Here is a 21,413-nt window from a genome sequence, read left to right as displayed (position 1 = left end):
CTGTTATGATAGCATTATGGCTGTTTAAATGTTTAACCAAGTTTGAATATCTCGGTGACTGTCAATGATGGAAAAATTATGCAGTCACAATTAAACAAAGTCGACATAAAAAGTTTTATATAAAACATCTCACTGTGTCAAAACACAAATTGTTTGGTTTCATTTGGAATTCAATAAAAACGAGTTTTACTTTCTGTTTTATTTAACAACACACTGTCCCCAAAACTGTCATGTGACATAGGATATCTGTATTAGGCTATACATTATTTGTTTATATGTACAGTTCAGTCTATTTCGAAGAAATGTTTTTCTTTCTGCTCTGATACTGTCCTGGACTTTGTCTGGGCTCTTGCAACAGCTGAACGGGTGGAACCAGATGACGCCGAGGGCAAAATGAGCTGGCTGAAGCATGTGACTCAACCAGTCAACAGTGTGTGTTTTGCAAACAGAGTATAGAATGTTCTATCTAGAGGAAAGCATGACTTAACAATTTAAACCGGTTATAGGTTTTAGACGACAAACAACCCCACCTTTAACATATATAAAGTTAGAGGAATGGCGTGCGTAACTAAAGACGAAAGGTAGGCTATGTAACCTTCACTTTCGCTGCGTATGCAGACATTGTGGATCAAAACTGTTATAAAAACACTGACACGCATAACCAGTGTTTATCTCGCTGCCCTTAAAATGTCACTAAAGTCCTTTGATTTCATACATTGGTAAATACATGAGCCAATGAGGCACATATTGTCTCCTGATGTAAATGATCTGTTGTTTCCAGGGAGCGTGATGGTCTTGTGAAACACACCGGAGGTTGCCACTGCGGCGCGGTGCGTTTTGAGGTGTGGAGTGCTCCAGATTTACACGTGTTCAATTGCAAGTAAGGAGCATTTTCAGTCATTAACATAGTCGCAGTACTATGGTCTAATGGTTGTGTACTCACGTGGATTGCTATCTGAAAAACGAACAGTCATTCAGCAGTTGAATGCCTTGCCAAGTCACGTGGGTCATTCCACGAAATGGATGTATTTTACACACTTGAAACGACTTGACTCGTTTTGTCAGGTCGTTGTCTACAAAGATTCTAGACTCTATATCACGTAGAACAAAAAGACAAAGTGATGAATGTTATGACGATGTCGTGACTGAACCTTAACCTGGGAGCAGAACTTGAAGTAGGCCTGCTTTTAACAAAATAATGTCCACTATAGGAAATAATACATGTATGATACATCGGTTTGCTCAATATATTGTTTGTTCGAGTATATACTGTTTTTAAGTATACAGTGGTTTGTTCAAGTATATTAATTTAGATACTTGGTTTCTTCATGAAACATTTGGTTTAGAAACATTTGTGTGATCAAGTATATATTGAGTTTTTTCATTTATAGTAGATGTAAAACTTGGCTAATGCCATAGATAAAGGTTAACACTTTATATTGGATTTGCTAGCACTGTCTGCAAAGACCATAGCTAAAAAACAAAAGTTGCAGCAATTTAATGCCTGCATAAATGCATGATGGTTACAGTCATAATTAGTTATATTGAATTTTTTCGTTTTGTTTTTGTATGCACATTGGAAGTAAACATATGAATGAAACAATTAAGCATTGATGCATAATCCAGTAGGCTACTTAAATTATTTAATTACGATAATGTTTTTTTAATTCTCTTTTGTTGAAAACAACAGAATCAAACATGGGTCATTATAATGCATTTTATGTAGGTTTTCATGTGATGTGTATTCTAGGGTTAACAACATTTTTCAGGCCTGAAAACACAATTTTAAAATGACCTGTTATTTACATGTTCCCTAATGTTTTTAAGCCAAGCTCACAACCTACCATGCCATTGTGTTTAAAACGGTCTCCACAGTAAGGGCCCGCTTTGCAAATTCATCAACTATTTCATCACTCAACATAGGCTTAAACAAAAACAAGTCCAAGCAGATGCTAAAAACTCATATTAGATGTTTTCTTGATGATTATTCTTCACTAAAGATGCTTATTAATGCTAAAAATAATAATATCATTGTACTTACGGGTAAAACTTCCTCTAGCCACTGGAAAGCTATCAGAATTGCTTATAACTCAACTGTAAATAGAGCCACACTGTCAGTTATGCCTTAAGTATTGTTGAGTATACTAATGCTGTGTGGCCACAGATGGGATTATTGTATATGAATAACTGAGAATATATTTGTTCTACAGCCATCCCCTTAAAGTCAGTTATCTCAAAGTAACAAAGGGACTAACTTTAATATCTGTAAGATGTAAGAACATGTAGTCTGCCTCGACCCAGATTTCACTCCAAAGTATATTTTAGAATCAGCTTATCCCCAAAATGGCTTAATTATCATAGAGAAGAAGAAAGTCAACTGGTATATTGTTTATGTACCATTTGGTTGATCAAATCCTGAGCAAATGGTAATCAATTGTAGAATGGGAATGGGTGTGGGACACAGAGAACCATCTCAGACAATGAGGTGTCACAACCTCATTAACATACAGACCACAGCTGGTAAAACATGAGAAACTACATTTACATGAAGAGTGGTAAACTGTAACAGGATAAAAGGTTTGAGATTTGGATGTTCTGGGTTCATTCCGACTTTGATGAACCCAAGGTGCTACGTGTACTTTGTCACTGCTACGCTGCAATAAACTTCTTCATAGAGATCTTCAACGTCCTCATCATTTTTTCTTACAAATACCCAATTTTAAGTATTGCTTTTTTACAGTCCAAACAGGGCATCTGATAGTAATATCTCCATACTCCACTGCTCCAAAATTTGCTTGTTGAACTTATATGTCCATTTAAGTTGATCCAAAAGGCTATTAACAGGTTAAGCTTATGAATATTTAGTGGTATTTCACCCATCTCTACCTGCAGTGATGGAACTAGAGGAGATATAAAACAAACGGCACATCATCAATTTTTTTTCTTCATAGATCCATACCATACTCACAATCAAGAGCTGACATAATTATTGTATTATATATTTGTTTTAAAGACTATTCATTGGCATCCAACTCAACATCTGCTAAACATCTTAAAATATTTATCCATTTTTTAAAATGTACCTAATTGTTCCTGAACATGCATCTCAAAAGTTAACCTAGTGTTCATCAAAATAACAGAGATTTTTCCAATACTTGGCCATACAATTTCATTTTTACCTTTGGCATAGTGCTACTTTTTATAAAACTGATATGCAAAAACTCATCTTATCCCATTTATCTTCTTTATGTACTTTTGCCTGTACTGTTGTCTTCAGCATGCAGTGATTGTCCTATATTTCCTTGTATTTGCTTCAAAATATAATTTGCCATAATGTCCTCAATTGTTTTTTTGTACTTTTGGAGGGTGTCATTGTCTATTACTTATATTCTGTATATATTTTAAGACTATCCCACCATGTTTGCTCAAATCAATCCATTATTAAGTTATGCATTCTTCCAACGTTTTGAAAGTAGGAAGTAACATTTCAAATAGTCAGAAAAAATCCTCCAAAGAAATGTTTAACAGAAATAATTTAATTATTTTCATATTTGTTTTTGTCATGAATGCATAATTGTAAAACCAGCAAACTGTGCCTTTACAAATCTTTACAAAGAAGCTGTTCCAATATAGAGATGCTTTAAATATAATGACAATTCAACAGCCCTGATCAAAAATGGCCCGATTTTATTAAAAAACTACTTATTATGTCTGTGAGTGTGTTGTTGATTTATTACAATGTACAATTAATTCAGTCTATGAAATACCCCCACAAATTTAAGATGAGTAAAAAAAAAAAAAACACTATTAAATACTGTTTGCATGAATGATTATTTTAAGGAGTGTATTCATTTAGCATTGATATCATGTGCACTTTACGCATTGTCTTTTAGTTGTACTCCTTGTTTTAACTTAAAAGAATAATTTGACATCTAGAAAACACTTGTGAAAACCCCAACAACTCATCAGGAAACCAATGTATCCTTACTAATATATTTGAACAAACTGTTACAAAATGATTGAAACGAAATGTATTTAGAAAAAAAACAATGTATAAATGAACAAACCAAGGTATCTAAAACAATGTAAACTTGAAGAAACCAATGTATACTTGAAAAAAATATGTACACTTGAACACACCCATGTATACTTGATCAAAGCAGTATATACAAACCAACATATACTTGATCAAACCAGTGTATACTTGATCTAAACCAAAGCATGCTTGAAGAAACCAGTGTATACTTGAAAAAACAATATACAAACCAATATATACTGATGTATACTTCATCAAAGTAATGTATCTAAATACTTGAAGAAACCAATGTATACTTAAAAAAAAAAACCATGTTGGGGGGCATCATGGTAACTTGTTTGTATATATAATATATATATATATATATATATATATTTATATATATATAAAACAGAGAGAAGAATGCATAGAGCAAATACAAAATGCTAGCTTGAGAAAAATGCTAAAAGGATGGTGTCATCTTTTGTCATTGTTTTCACTTGAGAGATTTTCGTGGGGTAACCCACCTACTGATGGTTTTGATTGATTTTGGTCTCAGTTGCAGTATTTGCACAAAGAAACAGAATCGTCACTTCATTGTGCCAAAATCCAATTTCACTTTGCTGCAGGTATGTGTTTTGAATCCATGTACACAGGATCTGGTTGAGCAGAATGCATATAAAGTTTAATTATAAAATGATCATGTTTCATAGGGATCAGACAACATGACCACGTACACATTTAACACCCACATGGCCAAGCACACATTCTGCAAAACTTGTGGCGTTCAGAGTTTCTACACTCCACGTTCCAACCCTGATGGATATGGTGAGTTGATTAGAAAACAGACCATTATTGGGATGTTTTTACAGACTATTTTTAGCACATAGAAAGACTGACATCGTTTACAGACAAACAGTACTTTACCTTGCTTTGTATTAAATTATGGTGCATTTCTTTTTTGATGCGGAAAAGGTTTGCTCTCTTATTTGGGTGATTTACATGTATTTTGCCATGACTTTACAGGTGTGGCACCTCATTGTTTGGACCCTGGAACAGTGAGAAGTGTGATTGTGGAGGATTTCTGTGGACAAAACTGGGAGGAAAGTATGCAGAAGCATCAGACTATTAGGAGTATGTCAAAATCAACAACGGAAACATAATTCAGGGTTTCCTATGGCTATTTGAATAGTTTGACTTTAAGACTGCAGCTTTAGCCAGAAGACATAGGGTCCGTTTACATGACACTGTTTTCGACTAAAAACTTTTTTTTAATGCTTTTTGGCTGTTCACTTATGGGCCTGAAAATGCAAACATTTCAAGCAGGTTTCAAAGTGGAAGTTTTTTTTTTTTTAAGATGTTATCGTCTCCATGTGAGCTTCAAAAACACGAATTTGTGAAAACGTCAATGTCATGTGCATGCACCTCACATGTTCAGACGGTTCGGTCTATAGGAATGTGTGAGTACTTCACAAACAAAACAACAAAGTGAAATCACAAACTACTGGCTTGGCAAGCATAATATTGAATTTTTTTGTCATTTTCCTGGATCCGTGTGAACGGGGATTGTTTTGACAATGTTGTCATCTGTACGTGAAACTTTTGCTAAGGAAGAACTTTTCAGTTTTTAGTACATTGTTGTCATGTAAACGTACCCTTAGATTGCACTCTCCTGCTTCATTTTTATCAGTGTACTAGAGAACCATGAATTCACACTTGGTTTTGTGGCTTTTGTGTATTAGCTTTAAAGCCTCCTGTACATGCTAACATACTCACAATTGTTGACGAAATTCACATTTCAAGATGTACAAATGTACAATAAACATTTCTCTTCTTAAAAAATGCACCCAAAATATAATTTATTTATTTTTTTTTTAAACATACTGTCTAAACTTCCCCTGTATTCTAGGGGTAATCTGTAGGGATTTTATGATTATGAAGGAATGATCTCTTTGGTATGTAGTATCCAACTTTCTGTTTCATTAAGAAATGTATCAACAGAGCACATCATATGAACACATGTTAAATGAGGGGAGACCACTCTTTTGCAGCCGCCGCTCCTAGGCTGTGGAATAGTCTTCCGCTTTATATCCGGCAATGCTCCATGCTTGGGGAATTTAAACGACAATTAAAATCATTTTTTTACTGTGGCGTTTGATCTTACATGAGTGCGGTGTTAGCAGTGAAACAGGTTTTTATTAATGCCTCTTTGAATTTAAGGTTTTATTTATGATTGTGTGTTGTACTGATATAGAAGTTGAATGTGAAGTTATTGTTGTCTTGCTTTGTTCCATGTACAGCACTGTGGTCAACATTTGTTGTATTAATATGTGCTTTATAAATAAATTGAACATGTTAGCAAAACTGAATGGAAATCATACTTGTATGGACATTTAGAAGAAATTAGTTAAGATTGCCATATCAAAGGAGGAATTATATTTGTATATAAAACTGTGTATTGAGGATGTTATGTCATGTAAGGAAAACTTTTTTCTTTTTGAAAATAGTGGTTAACAGGTAAGAGAACTACATTCATCAAACAATTTAATGGTGTCTTTTCTTTATATATTTTATATTATTTAAAATTATGTTGCATTACTCCACATTGTTACATGCATACAGTATATTCATAACTCAAAACAGAATGTCATAGAATTACAGATTCACTTAGAAAGAATTCAAAAATACATGTCAGTTCTAAAACCATACTGAATCAGAAAACTTGGTACAGTACAGATTAGTATTAATCTGTTTCGAACAGTGCTTCAACTCTACATTAACAAGTCCAATAACAATAGTAACAGCAAATGTAAACAATATACAGAATCAAATTTTCTCCATTCCCCGCATTCTCAAAGGCACAATCTGTTCTTTGGATTCAACTACTCTATTAAAGTACTTAACTAGGCTGAACCTCTCCAGATAACTGGCTTTCAGAATATTGGATGGTTTAGGATACAGTGTATATAGGTTCAATATGGATATGTTGGCTGAACCTTTTTAATATGCTGTCACTATATAGTAATTTAATGACAGCATATTTGGAATGCAGTTATATAAAGAAATAAGAAACATGAAGTAAACTTTACCTAAAAATTTTAGTGCATATTAGTCCTGTATGGACAGGAACAGTGTCTAAGACAAGATAATTAATAAATTTTCACATTTTTTGTTTCCACAATGATGGCCTGGTATGTGTTTACAAACATGTAGCGCGAGAACAGTATGTAGAGCCGGCGGAACCACAGCAGCTGAGAGCGATGACAGAGCATGGCTTTCTGAGGAAAGAGAAATGAACAGACAGCAATATTTTGTTACTGAGTGCAGATTTTTTTTTTCCTTTTTCATAATGCCACACTTATAATAAATCAGCTAGATGATCTGACCCAAAAGTCACAGGCGGGCACATGAGGGCTTAACGTGCTACTGTAAGGAGCCAGACTGGTAGTGCCAGTTCAGGCTTTGGCAGGTCAGACAGAGGAACTGCGTCATTCAGAGACCTTTCGACAGGATTAGTTCATGTTTACAGTAAAGGTTCAACGTACTAATGTGTTAATCAGGAACACAGCCTTTGTTTTGAGAAGGAGCTTTTTTAGCTGTGAATGTTCTGTATTCATAGTCTGCCAATTAGTCTTAGGTCTGAAAACAGCTGAGAAACACTGAGACACTCGTAATGTTTCAGATCATAATTGAACCAGGGTGTGTCTAGTTTTAGTTAAGAGATCATCGGGTATAATCAGAGCTTAAGCTTTTTGTTTAAACACCCAACTCATGACACACCTTAGCACGTTTATACTCCTCCAGTCCAATGACACAGCAGAAATCAGAAGGGAGGAGCCAGCTGACCGGCAGCTCTAAGACCGATAGGTACTTTCTGAGGATGCTGATGGAGTGAAGAGAGAAGATCTGACAACCTGTAGGAATAGACAGATAAGAAAAAGTTAGCTTAGTACTGAGTTTCAAAACCTTTTGGAATTTTCTAAGGCTTTTACAGTTAATTATTGTTATGGGATGAGGATTTAAACAATTATTTTATAGAGATAATAAGCTGTTTCAGTGTTGTGTCTATGGTGTTGTCTACATACTGATTAATTTTATCAAATATACAATTGCCTGGTTTCACAGACGGGGGTTCGATTAAGCCAGGATTAGGCTTTAGTTTAAACAGGACATTTAAGTAGCTTTTATAAATGTGCCTTAGAAATGCATCTTTAGACAAAACGATGGCACTGACATATTTTGACAAATTTTAAAGCTAGATCAAGCTCAAACATGCATTTTAGTCTAGGACTGAAACCCTGGGAAAAACTCTTATATATACAATAATGTTCAAAAGTTTGGGGTCAGTATAATTTTTGTTTTATGAAGAAATTAATATTTTATTCACAAAAGATTCATTTAATGTTATCAAAAGTGATTTATTTCCAAAAATGCTGCTCTTCTGAACTTTCTGGAATTTAGAAAAAATGTAAAGGCAGCACAACTGTTTCAACATTGATAATAATAAGAAATGTTTCTTGAGCAGCAAATCATCATATAAGAATGATTTCTGAAGCATCATGTGACACTGAAGACTGGAATAATGATGCAGAAAATTCAGCTTTGCCAACCCAAGAATACATTTTAAAATATATAAAAATAGAAAACATTTATTTAAAATTACTCTTACAATATTTTTTTAAAATAGTTTTACTACATTTTGATCAAATAAATGCTTAAAAATGATGACAGGGTTGTCAGAAAGAAGATCTGGCTGATTAAAGAAACACTGGGGCCTAGTGGTTCACTGAGGATCTGTTATGTAAAATAAGATTATCCAGAAACAGATGGGAAACACCGGATTAACAGGACTAACCTGTCCTCGGTATGAGTAGACAGACACTGAGAAAGAAATTCAGCTGTAAATTTAAGCTGAATATAATAATGCACACCTGTCAAGTTTATAAAGCAGTCAGAATGAAACCTGGTCACTGATGTAACCTTTTGAAAATACTTTAAAGGGGCTGTATATCATGCAAAATTCACTTTTAATTGGTGTTGTGTCAGCAGTGTGTGTGAAACAACCACCCTACAATGATAAAAATCCAACCACTCTTTAAAAAAAAAAAAGATTCCCCGTAAAACCTCAACAGTGTCGTAGAACAAGCCACTTTCATTTTCTGAGCAATGTGATGCCGTATTAGCATAGTTTCCGCAGTGGATTATTATTATTTTTTTTTTTTTGAAGGGAATGTGCCACAGATCTAATATACACAAGTGATTTCTGTCCTTGCTGTTTATGGTCACGGTGTGTTTTTGACATAAACTGTATTTGACAGTTTAGGCATAATAAAAATATGTGAGAGAGAAGTTAATTTAATACTTTTGCGACATGCTGTGTAAGAGCCAGCTCTCTGCGTGTGCTTTAGATGTGTGCACTCAGAAAACAACAAATTAGGAGTTTAAACTGATATAGCTTTAAAATGCATGGAAATAATAAACTTACATGATGAAGAAGAACTGCAATGTCTGTGAACGTGATTGCGATATAGATGCAGGCAGGTAAAATATCTAGCTTCTGCCAGACCACCTTCCATATTCAAATTACGAAAAAAAAAAAATGGGACTGTCATCGCGTCAATTAAGCTTTTTCTGTAAGTTGAATAGGGAAGGTGTAGGACGTAGTGTAAGCGTTCTGAACTGCAAGAGTACACTTTCTTTGTAAGTAGAATACGAAGGGTATCTGGCGAAAGCTAGATATTTTACTTCATAACTTTTTAAATATGGATGTTTTTTTTTACACAAATGCAATACTTGGCTTCAGAAGGCCTTTAGTATCCCCCCGGAGCCGTGTGGAAGTATGTTTATGATGGATGGATATGGATGGAGGCACTTCTTCAGCTCATACTCATTGGTCCTGTTCATCTCCATTAAAGGAACACTCCACTTTTTTTGAAAATAGGCTAATTTTCCAACTCTCCTAGAGTGAAACAGTTGAGTTTTACCGTTTTCGAATCCATTCAGCCGATCTCTGGGTCTGGCAGTACCACTTTTAGCATAGCTTAGCATAGTTCATTGAATCTGATTAGACCGTTATCATCCCGCTCAAAAATGACCAAAGAGTTTAGATATTTTTCCTTTCTAAAACTTGACTCTTCTGTAGTTACATCATGTACTTAGACCGACGGAAAATGAAAAGTTGCGATTTTCTAGGCCGATAAGGCTAGGAACTATACTCTCATTCCGGCGTAATAATCAAGGAACTTTGCTGCCGTTCCATGGGTGATTCAAGATTCAAGTTTTAAATAGGAAAAATATCGAAACTCTTTGGTCATTTTTTAAACGGGATGTTAACAGTCTAATCAGATTCAATGAACCATGCTAAGCTATGCTAAAAGTGGAACCGCCAGACCCGGAGATCGGCTGAATGGATTCGAAAACGGTAAAACTCCACTGTTTAACTCTAGAGGAGTTGGAAAATGAGCCTGTTTTCAAAAAAAGTGGAGTGTTCCTTTAAAGCTTGGATGCGTCAGGATATTTATTAATATAACTCCGATAGTGTTCATCAGAAAGAAGAAAGTCAAATACACCTATAGGATGGCTTGAAGGTGAGTAAAGTTTGGGGTAGTTTTCATCTGAAAGTAAACTAATCCTTTAATCACTATACCTACTGAGGCCAAAGACTTCTTCATGTAATAGATAGCATATCGACCCCTAGTGGTCTGAGTCATGAAGTGAACTGACCATTTTATTTGCATCAGTTTTGCACTAATCGATCAGATGTCTTTCATCCTCATTGTTCTTTGCTTTTTGACACAATGTAGACCCAGCAGAACTATGATCTCAGTAATTTCTCCTCTTGAGTGAAAGAAAGGGTAGGTCTAGCTTAGTGGTGGCTTCGGATTCTAGGAAACTGTTTATGCAAGTACACTGGAAATGTTTTCCAGAGTGCACTTAATAGAGTGCACCAGTGGGTGGTGTACTTTGCCTAGAAAACATTAGCAGCACTCCCAACGAGGGCATGATTTAAACTTTCAAATATTACTCTATAGATGATGAATAATAATATATTATTGAACATAATGTAATGAGATTTACCTTTAGGTAGTCGTCCAGCAGAAGCTAGATGACTGTTGTCAAAGACATGAAAGAGAAAAACAAAATATGATTAATGTAACATACCAAATTCAAACACACATATACTCCAAAATCATTTTCTTAACGAGCATTTTTGTTTCCTTAAAACATAAATTAACCTGATAAGCATACTTACTTAAATAAGTAGAAATACTTTTCAGAAAATGCATCTTGAATAAATGAGTATCTTGTCTATACACTTTTCTATACTTAGAATTTTTTTTTTTGTTCTCTTAGGTTCTGTAGTTGATTTCAGATTCAGATTCAACTTTATTGTCATTATGCAGAGTACAAGTACAGAGCTAATGAAATGCAGTTAGCATCTAACCAGAAGTGCAAGAATATAGTGTTTTATATACATATAAGTGCAGAGTAAGTGAAGCTATGATTTGCAGAATGTACAATGGAGTTGCTATATACAGTATTAAGCAGAGTATGTACAGAATATAAATAGGAATGCAAATGTAGGGATTATATGTACATTATGAACAGCAGCAATGAAGGATTATATATACATTATGAACAGCAGCAATAAATAGAGTTGGATGAGTGAGCAGTGCAGTAAGAGAGCGGGTGCAGGTTAGATTGGTGGTGTGGACTTCAGAAGTGTCACAGCCTCGGGGAAGAAGCTCTTCCTGAGCCTGCTAGTGAGTTTTGCAAGTCAGTTTCTTATTTTTGTTTAGTGTATCCAGATAATAATAAAACAACCACCAATTTAGCTGTAAAGCACTTTTCACAATGAATATTATTCCAAACTAAATGAAAATAATTTGATAATAATGGCATTTTTTGGAGGTGTCCCCAGACAAACTTCATGGAAATTTGTATTATGCACAGAATAAGCTAACCAGAATACATTTATTTTCATATAGTTTTTGTTTGTTCTGCCACTTATACTGATAATCAGATTTATTTGTCTGCAGTCTTCAGAAGTGTCTGTCTCTTCCTCTCCTATTACACTGTGTGTGTGTGTGTGTGTGTGTGTGTGTGTGTGTGTGTGTGTGTGTGTGTGTGTTTCTCTTAAGGACACACACACTTCCTGAGGTCTGGGTTTTTCTCAGATTAGAGTGAGCTCTAAATCCATATGCAGTTCTTGGAACTGTCTGGCATGTCCTGGCTCTCTCAGTCACAGCACCTGTGTTGGCCCCGGAGCTCAGCCTGAGATGACCCAGTACCAGCGCCAACTTCACCACTGTTTCCTTTCTCTCTCTCTCTCTCAAACACACAAATAAATTCATCTACAACAGCATAGAAGAGACAGATGTCTGAGAAGATTGGCTCTGTTTCTTAAAACCAAACATTGCTCAATACCTAAACGCTGTTCCCTTTCGATACTTCACTCGTACTGCGTATGGGGAAAGGTCTCCTTTTTCCCCGTTACTGAAGCCTTTTTCAATAACGCAGTGTAACTGCATCGTCATTGGTTCACTCATAGACAAGTTGTTGAACCAATGACGGCGCGGCATAGCCGCTCGGCCTATGGCGACAAAGCCCGCGAATATTCCCGCCGAAATGGGCGGGGTAGCTATATAAGCAGGCGCGTCGCCATAGGATTTCAGTTCTCTCTCCTTCAGCGACGACTTCATATCACTCTTCGCTGATCTCCGGCTGAAGCCTTCGCCGCCTGGAAGAAGCTCGCCAGGGAGAAGTTCTCGCCGCCGTTGAAGAGGCTCCCGCAGCGGACTGAGCTGAGACCGCCGAACGAAGACAGCGCCGGCGCCCTCGCAGACTGCCGCTTCGAGCGCCGCTCTCGAGCCGCCCGCTTCCCGCTTCCGGCCGCCTCTCAGCGCGTCTCCTGCCGCCATCCGGCGCCGTTCAAAGAGCTTTTCCCGCGGCTTAACGCCGCCGCTTTCTAAGAAGAGCTTTCCCAGCGGCTCTCGCTGCTCTAAAGAGCTACACTCGCCGTTGTCATGGCGGCGGCGTTGCCTCAATGCCGCGCCACAACTGTGGCACATGCAGAGCCAATCGCTCCGCGGATCTTCGTTCTCTAGCAGCTGTTCACCGCGCCGCCCTCGTGCCGCCTTCAGCATCTGAGAGCATTCAGCTTATTCCCTGCCGTCTTCCGTCAGGTGAGTACAGAGCTTATTTTTCTACTTTCTTGCTGGCGTTTGCTTCAAATGCCGTCTCCCGAACGCGTTATTTGCCGGGTCCTCCCCCGCAAACCGCGCGCTCGTTGAGGATGCGAGCTCTCGCCCTCTCAGCTCAATTTGACATGATACTCTCCCCTGACTTAGGCGAGACTCGTGATACATTTTCTATCTGAGTGAGTTTATTTCTCCCTATGTGCGTCGCTCGCCGGTCCCTCCCCCGCGAGCCGCGTTAATTCAGATATATGACATGTCTTTCTTCCCTAGCTTGGGTGAGAAACATGTTATATGCTTAATTTAATGGAGCATCTTTCTGCTGTATGCACTCAGTCTTCTCTATGCGTTGTTCGCCGGTTCTGCCCGCGAGCCGCGTTTGAGAAATATAACATGTCACTTTTCCCCCTCTTGGGTGACTCCCATGTTATAAACATTCAGTTTATATAGCAGATTTTTGCAGAAGTTAACAATCTCTCAGCTGAATTTGACATGATGCTCTTGACTTAGGCGAGACTCATGATACATTTTCTATTTGTGTGAGTGTATTTTTCCTTATCTCAATGCGCGTCGCTCGCCGGTTCCGCCCCGCAAGCCGCGTCGATTGAGAAATATAACGTGACCTTCTCCCCCGACTCGGGCGAGAAACATGTTTTTATACTGTATTAATGGAGCTGATTCTGTAGTTTTTCTATGCGTTGCTTGCCGGTTCTGCCCCGCAAGCCGCTTCATTGAGAAATATAACATGTCGCTCTCCCCCTGTCTCGGGTGAGACATATGTTATATATATATATATATGTGTATATATACAGTTGATACAGCGTATTTCTGCCGAGTTTGCTGAATTTCTCAGCGCGTTGCTTGCCGGTTCTGCCCTGCAAGCGTCCTTTGAGAAATATAACGACACTCTCACCTGTCTTAGGTGAGACCTATGTTATTTATATTCAGCATATCAGTTGATGTAGCATATTATTCCAGTCTCTCTGCGTGTCGTTTGCCGGCCCTGCCCCTGCAAGCCACGTTCATGAGGATGTATGCGCTCACTGACGGCGAGCGCAATGCTCTCTAGTGCTTGGTGGAACTAACATGCTCATTATGCTGGACCTCTGTTCATGTGACTTGCTGGCTCTGCCCTGCAAGCCATGTTCATTGAGGTAGAGCGGTCTCACTTCCGACACCGCTCTGTGGAATATATCTTGATGCTCTCCCCTGACTCAGGTGGGACACATGTATATTTTTCCAAGAATCTTATATCTGTTTACTGAGTTTCTCAGCGTGTCGTTTGCCGGTTTCACCCCGCAAGCCACGTTCATGAGGATGCATGAGCATTTCTAAAAACTAGCCGGTATGCAGGCCCCCCTTCCAGCGGCCCGCCAACCGGCACCATTCAACCCTTGTCACGCGGGCCTGGCAGGCCATCCCCGGAGTATCAAGTGGGTTCTGGGGATAATATCTCAAGGCTACTCGCTCCAGTTTGCTCGCAGACCCCTGCGTTTTGCGGGGTGCTTCCCACTTCAGTAAACACGGACGACGCTCACGTCCTCCGAGTCGAAGTGATGTCTCTGTTCGAGAAGGGGCCTATAGAAATGGTCTCCCCTCAGAGAGCGATTTACAGCCATTACTTCCTCATTCCCTAGAGTGATGGCGGTCTTAGATCCATCTTAGACCTCAGACTCCTGAACCTTTCCCTCATGAGATGGAAGTTCAAGATGTTAACGCTGAAGCAGATCCTCGCGCAGGTTTGCCCCGGGGACTGGTTCTGCTTGCTGGACCCTGAAAAATGCATACTTTCACATCCAGATAGCCCCCCCATCTCAGGCGATTCTTGAGATTCGCATTTGAAGGCGTGGCTTGCCAATATTTGGTCCTTCCATTCGGGCTGTCCCTAGCTCCTCGCACTTTTACCAAGTGCGTGAACGTGGCGCTTTCCTCACTGAGACAGTTGGGAATCCGGGTTCTCAATTTTCTCGACGACTGGCTCATCCTAGCCCAGTCACGAGCTGAGCTGGAGCATCACAGATCCGTGCTACTCAGCCACATGGAGTGTCTGGGTCTCAGGGTCAACTTTGCCAGAGCTCACTGCTCCCCAGCTAACGTATAATGTTCCTGGGTGCAGTCTTCGACTCAGCCCGTATGACGGCTGTAGTATCGCCAGAGCACGCTCTGGCCATTCAGCAGCTCGCGGCATTGGTCAGGAACAGAGCCTGTCTCCTCTGAAGTACTTCCAGAGAATGCTAGGGCTGATGGCTTCCGCCTTCCCGATTCTGCAGCTCTGCCTTCTTACGGATGCGGCCTTTGCAATACTGGTTGAAGTTCCGGGTCCCTCCTCACGCCTGGCGGCACGGCCGCCTGCGTTTCGGGGTCAATCAGGCCTGTTAGACAGCTCTGAAACCCTGGATGAACCCTGTATGGTTCAGTCAAGGTGTACCCCTATAGGCGGTGTTCAGAAGAACGGTGCTCTCAACAGATGCACCCAACACAGGTTGGGGTGCTCTTTGCAAGGGCAGACCGGCCTTCGGCTCGTGGTCTCATGAAGAAGCCATCTGCACATCAACTGCCTCGATGTTGGCAGTGATTCGAGCCCTTCGCGCCTTTTAGACACACCTGACGGGACGCAACGTCTTAAGTCCAGTCGGACAGCATGACAATGGTGTCATACATAAATCACCAGGGTGGTCTTTCGTCCAGCCGCTTATGCGCTCTGGCGAAGCGTCTTCTGGAATGGGCATTACCAAGGTTTAAGTCGCTCAGAGTGACTCACACAACCGGGAGAACAAACTTGGGAGCAGATATGCTATCCCGGAGCAATGTCCCCTCAGACGAGTGGATGCTCCACCCCCAGACAGTTCTCACGATCTGGGAGTTCTTCGGGAAGGCAGAGGTAGACCTCTTCGCCTCAGAAGACAACTCTCACTGCCCAATTTATTTCTCGAAGGAGGACATTGCGCTGGCTCACGTCTGGCCCAGCACCCTCCTTTACGCTTTTCCCCCGATTGCTCTGATCTTGCAGATCATCAGATTAATCAGGGAAGACAAGCACAGAGTCCTCCTGGTGGCCCTGCTCTAGAGGAGCCAAGTTTGGTCCTCAGAGCTGTTCAGGCTTTCCACGAAAGCCCCGTGGCCGATCCCCCTGAGACGGGACCTCCTCTCTCAGGCGAACAGGACGATTTGGCATCCCCAGCCAGAACTCTGGGCTCTGCACCTCTGGTCCCTCGACGGGAGCCTGCTAACCTCCCCAGGGAGGTGCTGAATACCATTTCTCAGGCGAGAGCTCCGTCCACGAGACGCCTCTACGCCCAGAAATGGTCGGTCTTTGTTGACTGGTGTTCTACACGCAACATAGACCCAGTGGAGTGTGACGTATCTCCGATACTGTCTTTTCTCCAGGAGCGTTTGAGTCTGGGTTTCACACCTTCAACGCTCAAAGTTTACGTAGCAGCCATTGCAGCGTTTCACGCTCCTATTGCTGGCCAGTCAGTGGGACGAAACAACCTCCTGGTGCGTTTCTTGAGAGGTTCTAGGCGATTAAATCCTCCTCGTCCTCTCACTGTTCCCACCTGGGACCTCTCTTTGGTCCTCAGAGCTCTTAAAGGGCCTCCCTTTGAGCCACTGCGTTCAGCTGACCTCAGGCCCCTGACGCTCAAAACCGCTCTGCTACTTGCACTAGCATTGGTTAAGCGAGTTGGTGACTTGCAGGCCCTCTCCGTGAGCCCTGCATGCCTTGAGTTCGGGCCCAACGACTCCAAAGTCGTTTTGAAACCTAGGCATGGCTACGTCCCTAAGGTGGTCTTGACTCCATTCAGAGCACGGGTCATTTCCCTCTCAGTGCTTCCTCCCTCGTCGGACAAGCGAGAGCTGGAATTGGCCTGCCCCGTCAGGGCATTAAGGACCTACGTTGAGCGATCACAGCCTTTCCGGCAATCCGATCAGCTCTTTATCTGCTTTGGTGGCTGCACCAAAGGGTCTTCAGTCTCAAAGCAACGTCTTGCGTGTCGGATAGTCGATGCTATCACTCTTTGTTACTCCTCTATGGGCCTCAACTGCCCCATAGGAGTTAGAGCCCACTCCACTAGAGGAATTGCTTCCTCTTGGTCCTGGTCTAGTGGAGTTTTGATTAAAGACATCTGTGAGGCAGCCGGCTGGTCCTCGCCGTCCACTTTTGTCAGTTTTTATCATTTGGATGTCCCGACCTTACAAGCTCGGTCATCTCGGTATGATCCAGCGGCCTCTATTGAGCTCCGCTTCATGCCACTCTGGGGAGTTAACTCCCCTTTTAGTAGTGTAACAAGGGTTCGACGGCTCCAGCCTTCTCACTTGTCCTCTGGTTCCCTCGCGGTGTCCAAGACAAGTCCAGTCGTTCCCTGCCGTGGCACGGCGCGGTTCGAATTCGTTCCCCATACGCAGTACGAGTGAAGTATCGAAAGGGAACGTACTCGGTTACTAACGTAACCTCGGTTCCCTGAGATACGGAACGAGTACTGCGTTACATGCCGTGCCACGAGGCTGCGGCTTCAGTGTCGTCGCTTCAGTCGAATGACCTGAAATCCTATGGCGACGCGCCTGCTTATATAGCTACCCCGCCCATTTCGGCGGGAATATTCGCGGGCTTTGTCGCCATAGGCCGAGCGGCTATGCCGCGCCGTCATTGGTTCAACAACTTGTCTATGAGTGAACCAATGACGATGCAGTTACACTGCGTTATTGAAAAAGGCTTCAGTAACGGGGAAAAAGGAGACCTTTCCCCATACGCAGTACTCGTTCCGTATCTCAGGGAACCGAGGTTACGTTAGTAACCGAGTACGTTTTTTTCTTACTGCAAACCTTTATGTAAATCATTGCCTCACCCCAGCAGAAAACTTTATCTCCTGTTGTTTTAATGCCTAAATCATCCCTGTCAATGATTTAAGCTTTGATGCCCTTCTGTAGAAAATGGGATTAGGATTCATACAGTGTTTGAGGGTATCAGGCAAAGTCCTGCAATTAATTGTTGCAACTTGAACAACAAGCTGTCTGATCCAAGACCAAAGATCTGGTATTCCTCTCCTTCTGAACTGATTCAATGTTTTGCTGCTCTTCTGGAATGTGTGTAATGTGAGCAATTATTTGTTTAGTAATGTATCTAGATACGGTTGAGTGGATATTATATAAAGTAATACAATATTGTGAAATATTATTACAATTAAAATAGAACAATTTTAATGTTCTATTTTAAAATGTAATTTAATTCTTGTGTTAGCAAAGCTGAATTTTCAGCATCATTACTCCAGTCTTCAGTGTCACATGATCCTCCAGAAATCATTCTAATATGCCGATTTGGTACTTAAGAAATATTTCTTATTATTATCAATGTTCAAAACAGTTGTGCTGCTTAATATTTTTGTCAACTGTGATAACATTATTTTCAGGATTCTTTCACAAAATATAAAGTTCAAAAGAACAGCATTTATTTGAAATAGAAATCCTTTTTAACTTTATACATTTTTACTGTCACTTTTGATCAATTTAATGCATCCTTGCTGAATAAAAGTATACATTTCTTTCATGTTGTTAATCGTACTTATTTTTTTAACTTGTGTAAATCTACTTTGGGTAACTGCTAACATCCAGTTGCTGTGGAGTTAAATCTTGCATTATGAAATCAGCACAAAGGTACCTGAGGGTCTTGTAGATGGCTATATGATTGGCATGTCCACTCACACCTCTGCCATCAAATGTCAGCACCTGCAGAAACACACCATAATCAGAGAAAGATAAATGCACTGTTACACACATGTACCACAAGAGGCCTTTAAACAAGTAGTGATAAATACATTCAGCTAAATACTGGCTGTGAAAGAATATTTATAAGTCATAATAAAAATCATTATGATATAATGATTTCAACATTATAGCCATTATGCATATGCTTGAATTCAGTAGCCTAAATGAAGTCATGGACAAAATTGTTAGTACCCTTGATAAATACAATCAAAGATGACTCTAAAAATAAATCTGCATTGTTTATCCTTTTGATCTTTAATTCATGAAATTAGCAAAAATCTAACCTTTCATTGAAGGAAAAGAATTGAAAGTGGGGGGAAAATCACATTATGAAATAAATCTTTTTCTCCAAAACATGTTGGCCACAATTATTGGCACCCCTAGAATTTTTTATGAGTAAAATATCTCTGAAGTATATTCCCATTCATATTTACATTTTTTTAGCACACCAGGGTGATCACGAACATGAAATTGTCCAGCCATGACTTCCTGTTCCACAGGAGAATAAACATGAGGAAACACAGAGGCCAAATTCCCCTAATCATTCATCACAATTGCAATCACAGCTGTAGAATTGCAGAGATTAGTTGAGTCTTGAGTCTCATAAAGCCTAAAAAATATATATCAAACAGCACCTACATCCCCTCAAGTTGTTCGGGAGGGTTTTAAGAAAAATCCTTTGGTCTCATCCAGAAACAATCTCCAGCATATTCAGTTGTCAGACACGACTGGAACTTCAAACGGAACCGGCTTCTATGGTGAGATGAAATAAAAAAAAAATAATAATAAAAAAAAAAAGAGTTTTTTGGCAGCAAACTCACCAGATGGGTTTGGTGCACATGGTGCACACATGGATAAAAATTACCCCATGTCCACAGTTAAATATACTGCTGGATCTTTAATGTTGTGGGCCTATTTTTCTGCTGGAGGTCCTGGACATCTTGTTCAGATTCATGGTATCATGGATTCTATCAAATACCAACAGATAAAAAATCAAAACCTGACCGCTTCCGCTAGAAATCCAATAATGGGCTGTGGTTGGATCTTCCATTAGGAGAATAATCCAAAACAAACATCAAAACCAACACAAAAATGAGTCACTGAGTACAAAATGAAGCTTCTGCCATGGTCGTCCCAGTCCCCTGACCTGAACCCTAAAGAAAATGAGTGGGGTAAACTGAAGAGAAGAAGCACCAACATGGAGCTGAGAATCTGAAGGATCTGGAGAGATTCTGTATGAAGGAATGGCCTCTGATCTCTCCTCAGGTGTTCTCCAAACTCATCAGGCATTATAGGAGGTTGCAAAAAGAACTGAATAAAAGAGTGCTAATAATTGTGGCCAACGTGTTTTGGAGAAAAACATTTATTTCATAATGTGATTTTACCCCCACTTTCAATTCTTTTCCTTCAATGATGTTTGCTAATTTTATGAATTAAAGATCAAAATGATAAACAATGCAGATTTATTTTTACAGTCATCTTTGATTATATTTATCAAGGGTACCAACAATTTTGTTCCGACTGTATTTTAAATAATAACAATATGACTATTAAGATAAAACTTTACAATATAGTTCAATTTGCCTGCATTTGTTAATACACTAGCTATCGTAAACTAACAATGAACAATACTTTTAACCTACAGTACCGTTCATGTTGTTTTTTATATTTAGCAAGGATGCATTAAATTGATCAAACGTGGCATTTGTAATGTTACACAAGTTTTCTCATTTAAATAAATGCTGTTCTTTCTACTCATCAAAGAATTCCACAAAAATCTTAAGCAGCAACACTGTTTTCAACATTGATAACAATAAGAAATGTTTCTTAAGCACCAAATCAGCATATTAGAATGATTTCTGGAGGATCATGTGACACTGAAGACAGGAGTAATGATGATGACAATTAAGTTTTGCCATCACAGGAATAAATTACATTTTAAAATATATTCAGATAGAAAACAGTCAATTTAAATTGTAATAATATTTCACATTATTACTATTTTCACTATATTTTTGATTAAATAAATGCACCTTGGTGAGCATTTATTTTTTCTTTTAAAACCTTAAAAAATCTAACCAACCATACATTTTTAATATTTCAAGATCAGTAATAACATTTTTGTGACTCCTGTGCACGTTTCACAATTCAGAGGAAAGATCAGGTGGAACTTTTCCATTGCATCCCACAGAACAGAGTATGCAAGAACTTAAACATGCTTTTTTTCCCATCTGCATTCTTTCTTCCCACTGAAGAACAGGGTGAAAAGGTGAACACAAGATGAAAAAACAAGCAAAAGAAAAGAACTTGAAAATAAGATGAAACACAAGCCAAAGAAAAGCAGTAATTTGAAAACTCAGCAGTGGACTTGGTGGGAGTTGTTGCCAGAACTGTGTGGAAACGCTTCTATCTGTGCTTCGTCTGCTGTGTCACCAGACGAG

The 21,413-nt window shown here is 39.5% G+C and overlaps 2 protein-coding genes across 2 annotated transcripts in view; one reads left to right on the top strand and one right to left on the bottom strand.

The window, feature by feature from the left end:
* Nucleotides 1–424: 424 nt before the first annotated feature.
* On the top strand, nt 425–6,404 carry cenpv (centromere protein V). The gene is made up of 5 exons (XM_067405461.1): nt 425–581; nt 782–880; nt 4,575–4,644; nt 4,729–4,843; nt 5,042–6,404. Exons 1-5 carry the CDS (start codon nt 556–558, stop codon nt 5,176–5,178), a joined length of 447 nt encoding a protein of 148 aa, XP_067261562.1. The 5' UTR covers nt 425–555; the 3' UTR covers nt 5,179–6,404.
* A 167-nt stretch (nt 6,405–6,571) lies between these two features.
* Nucleotides 6,572–21,413, bottom strand: part of pigl (phosphatidylinositol glycan anchor biosynthesis, class L) — a 32,945-nt gene continuing 18,103 nt past the window's right edge. Inside the window, exons 4-7 of the mRNA XM_067407912.1 lie at nt 18,866–18,933; nt 11,093–11,124; nt 7,796–7,929; nt 6,572–7,293 (exon numbers count right to left, since the gene is read on the bottom strand). Of these exons, the coding sequence (XP_067264013.1) occupies nt 7,165–7,293; nt 7,796–7,929; nt 11,093–11,124; nt 18,866–18,933 (363 nt within the window). The 3' untranslated portion in view covers nt 6,572–7,164. The remainder of the gene's footprint in view (nt 7,294–7,795; nt 7,930–11,092; nt 11,125–18,865; nt 18,934–21,413) is intronic.

This window comes from Chanodichthys erythropterus, chromosome 13 (genome assembly GCF_024489055.1).
Source record: "Chanodichthys erythropterus isolate Z2021 chromosome 13, ASM2448905v1, whole genome shotgun sequence".
Lineage (NCBI taxonomy): Eukaryota > Metazoa > Chordata > Actinopteri > Cypriniformes > Xenocyprididae > Chanodichthys > Chanodichthys erythropterus.
The sequence above is the reverse complement of the archived record's forward strand: the minus strand, read 5'-3'. Positions and strand labels throughout refer to the sequence as shown.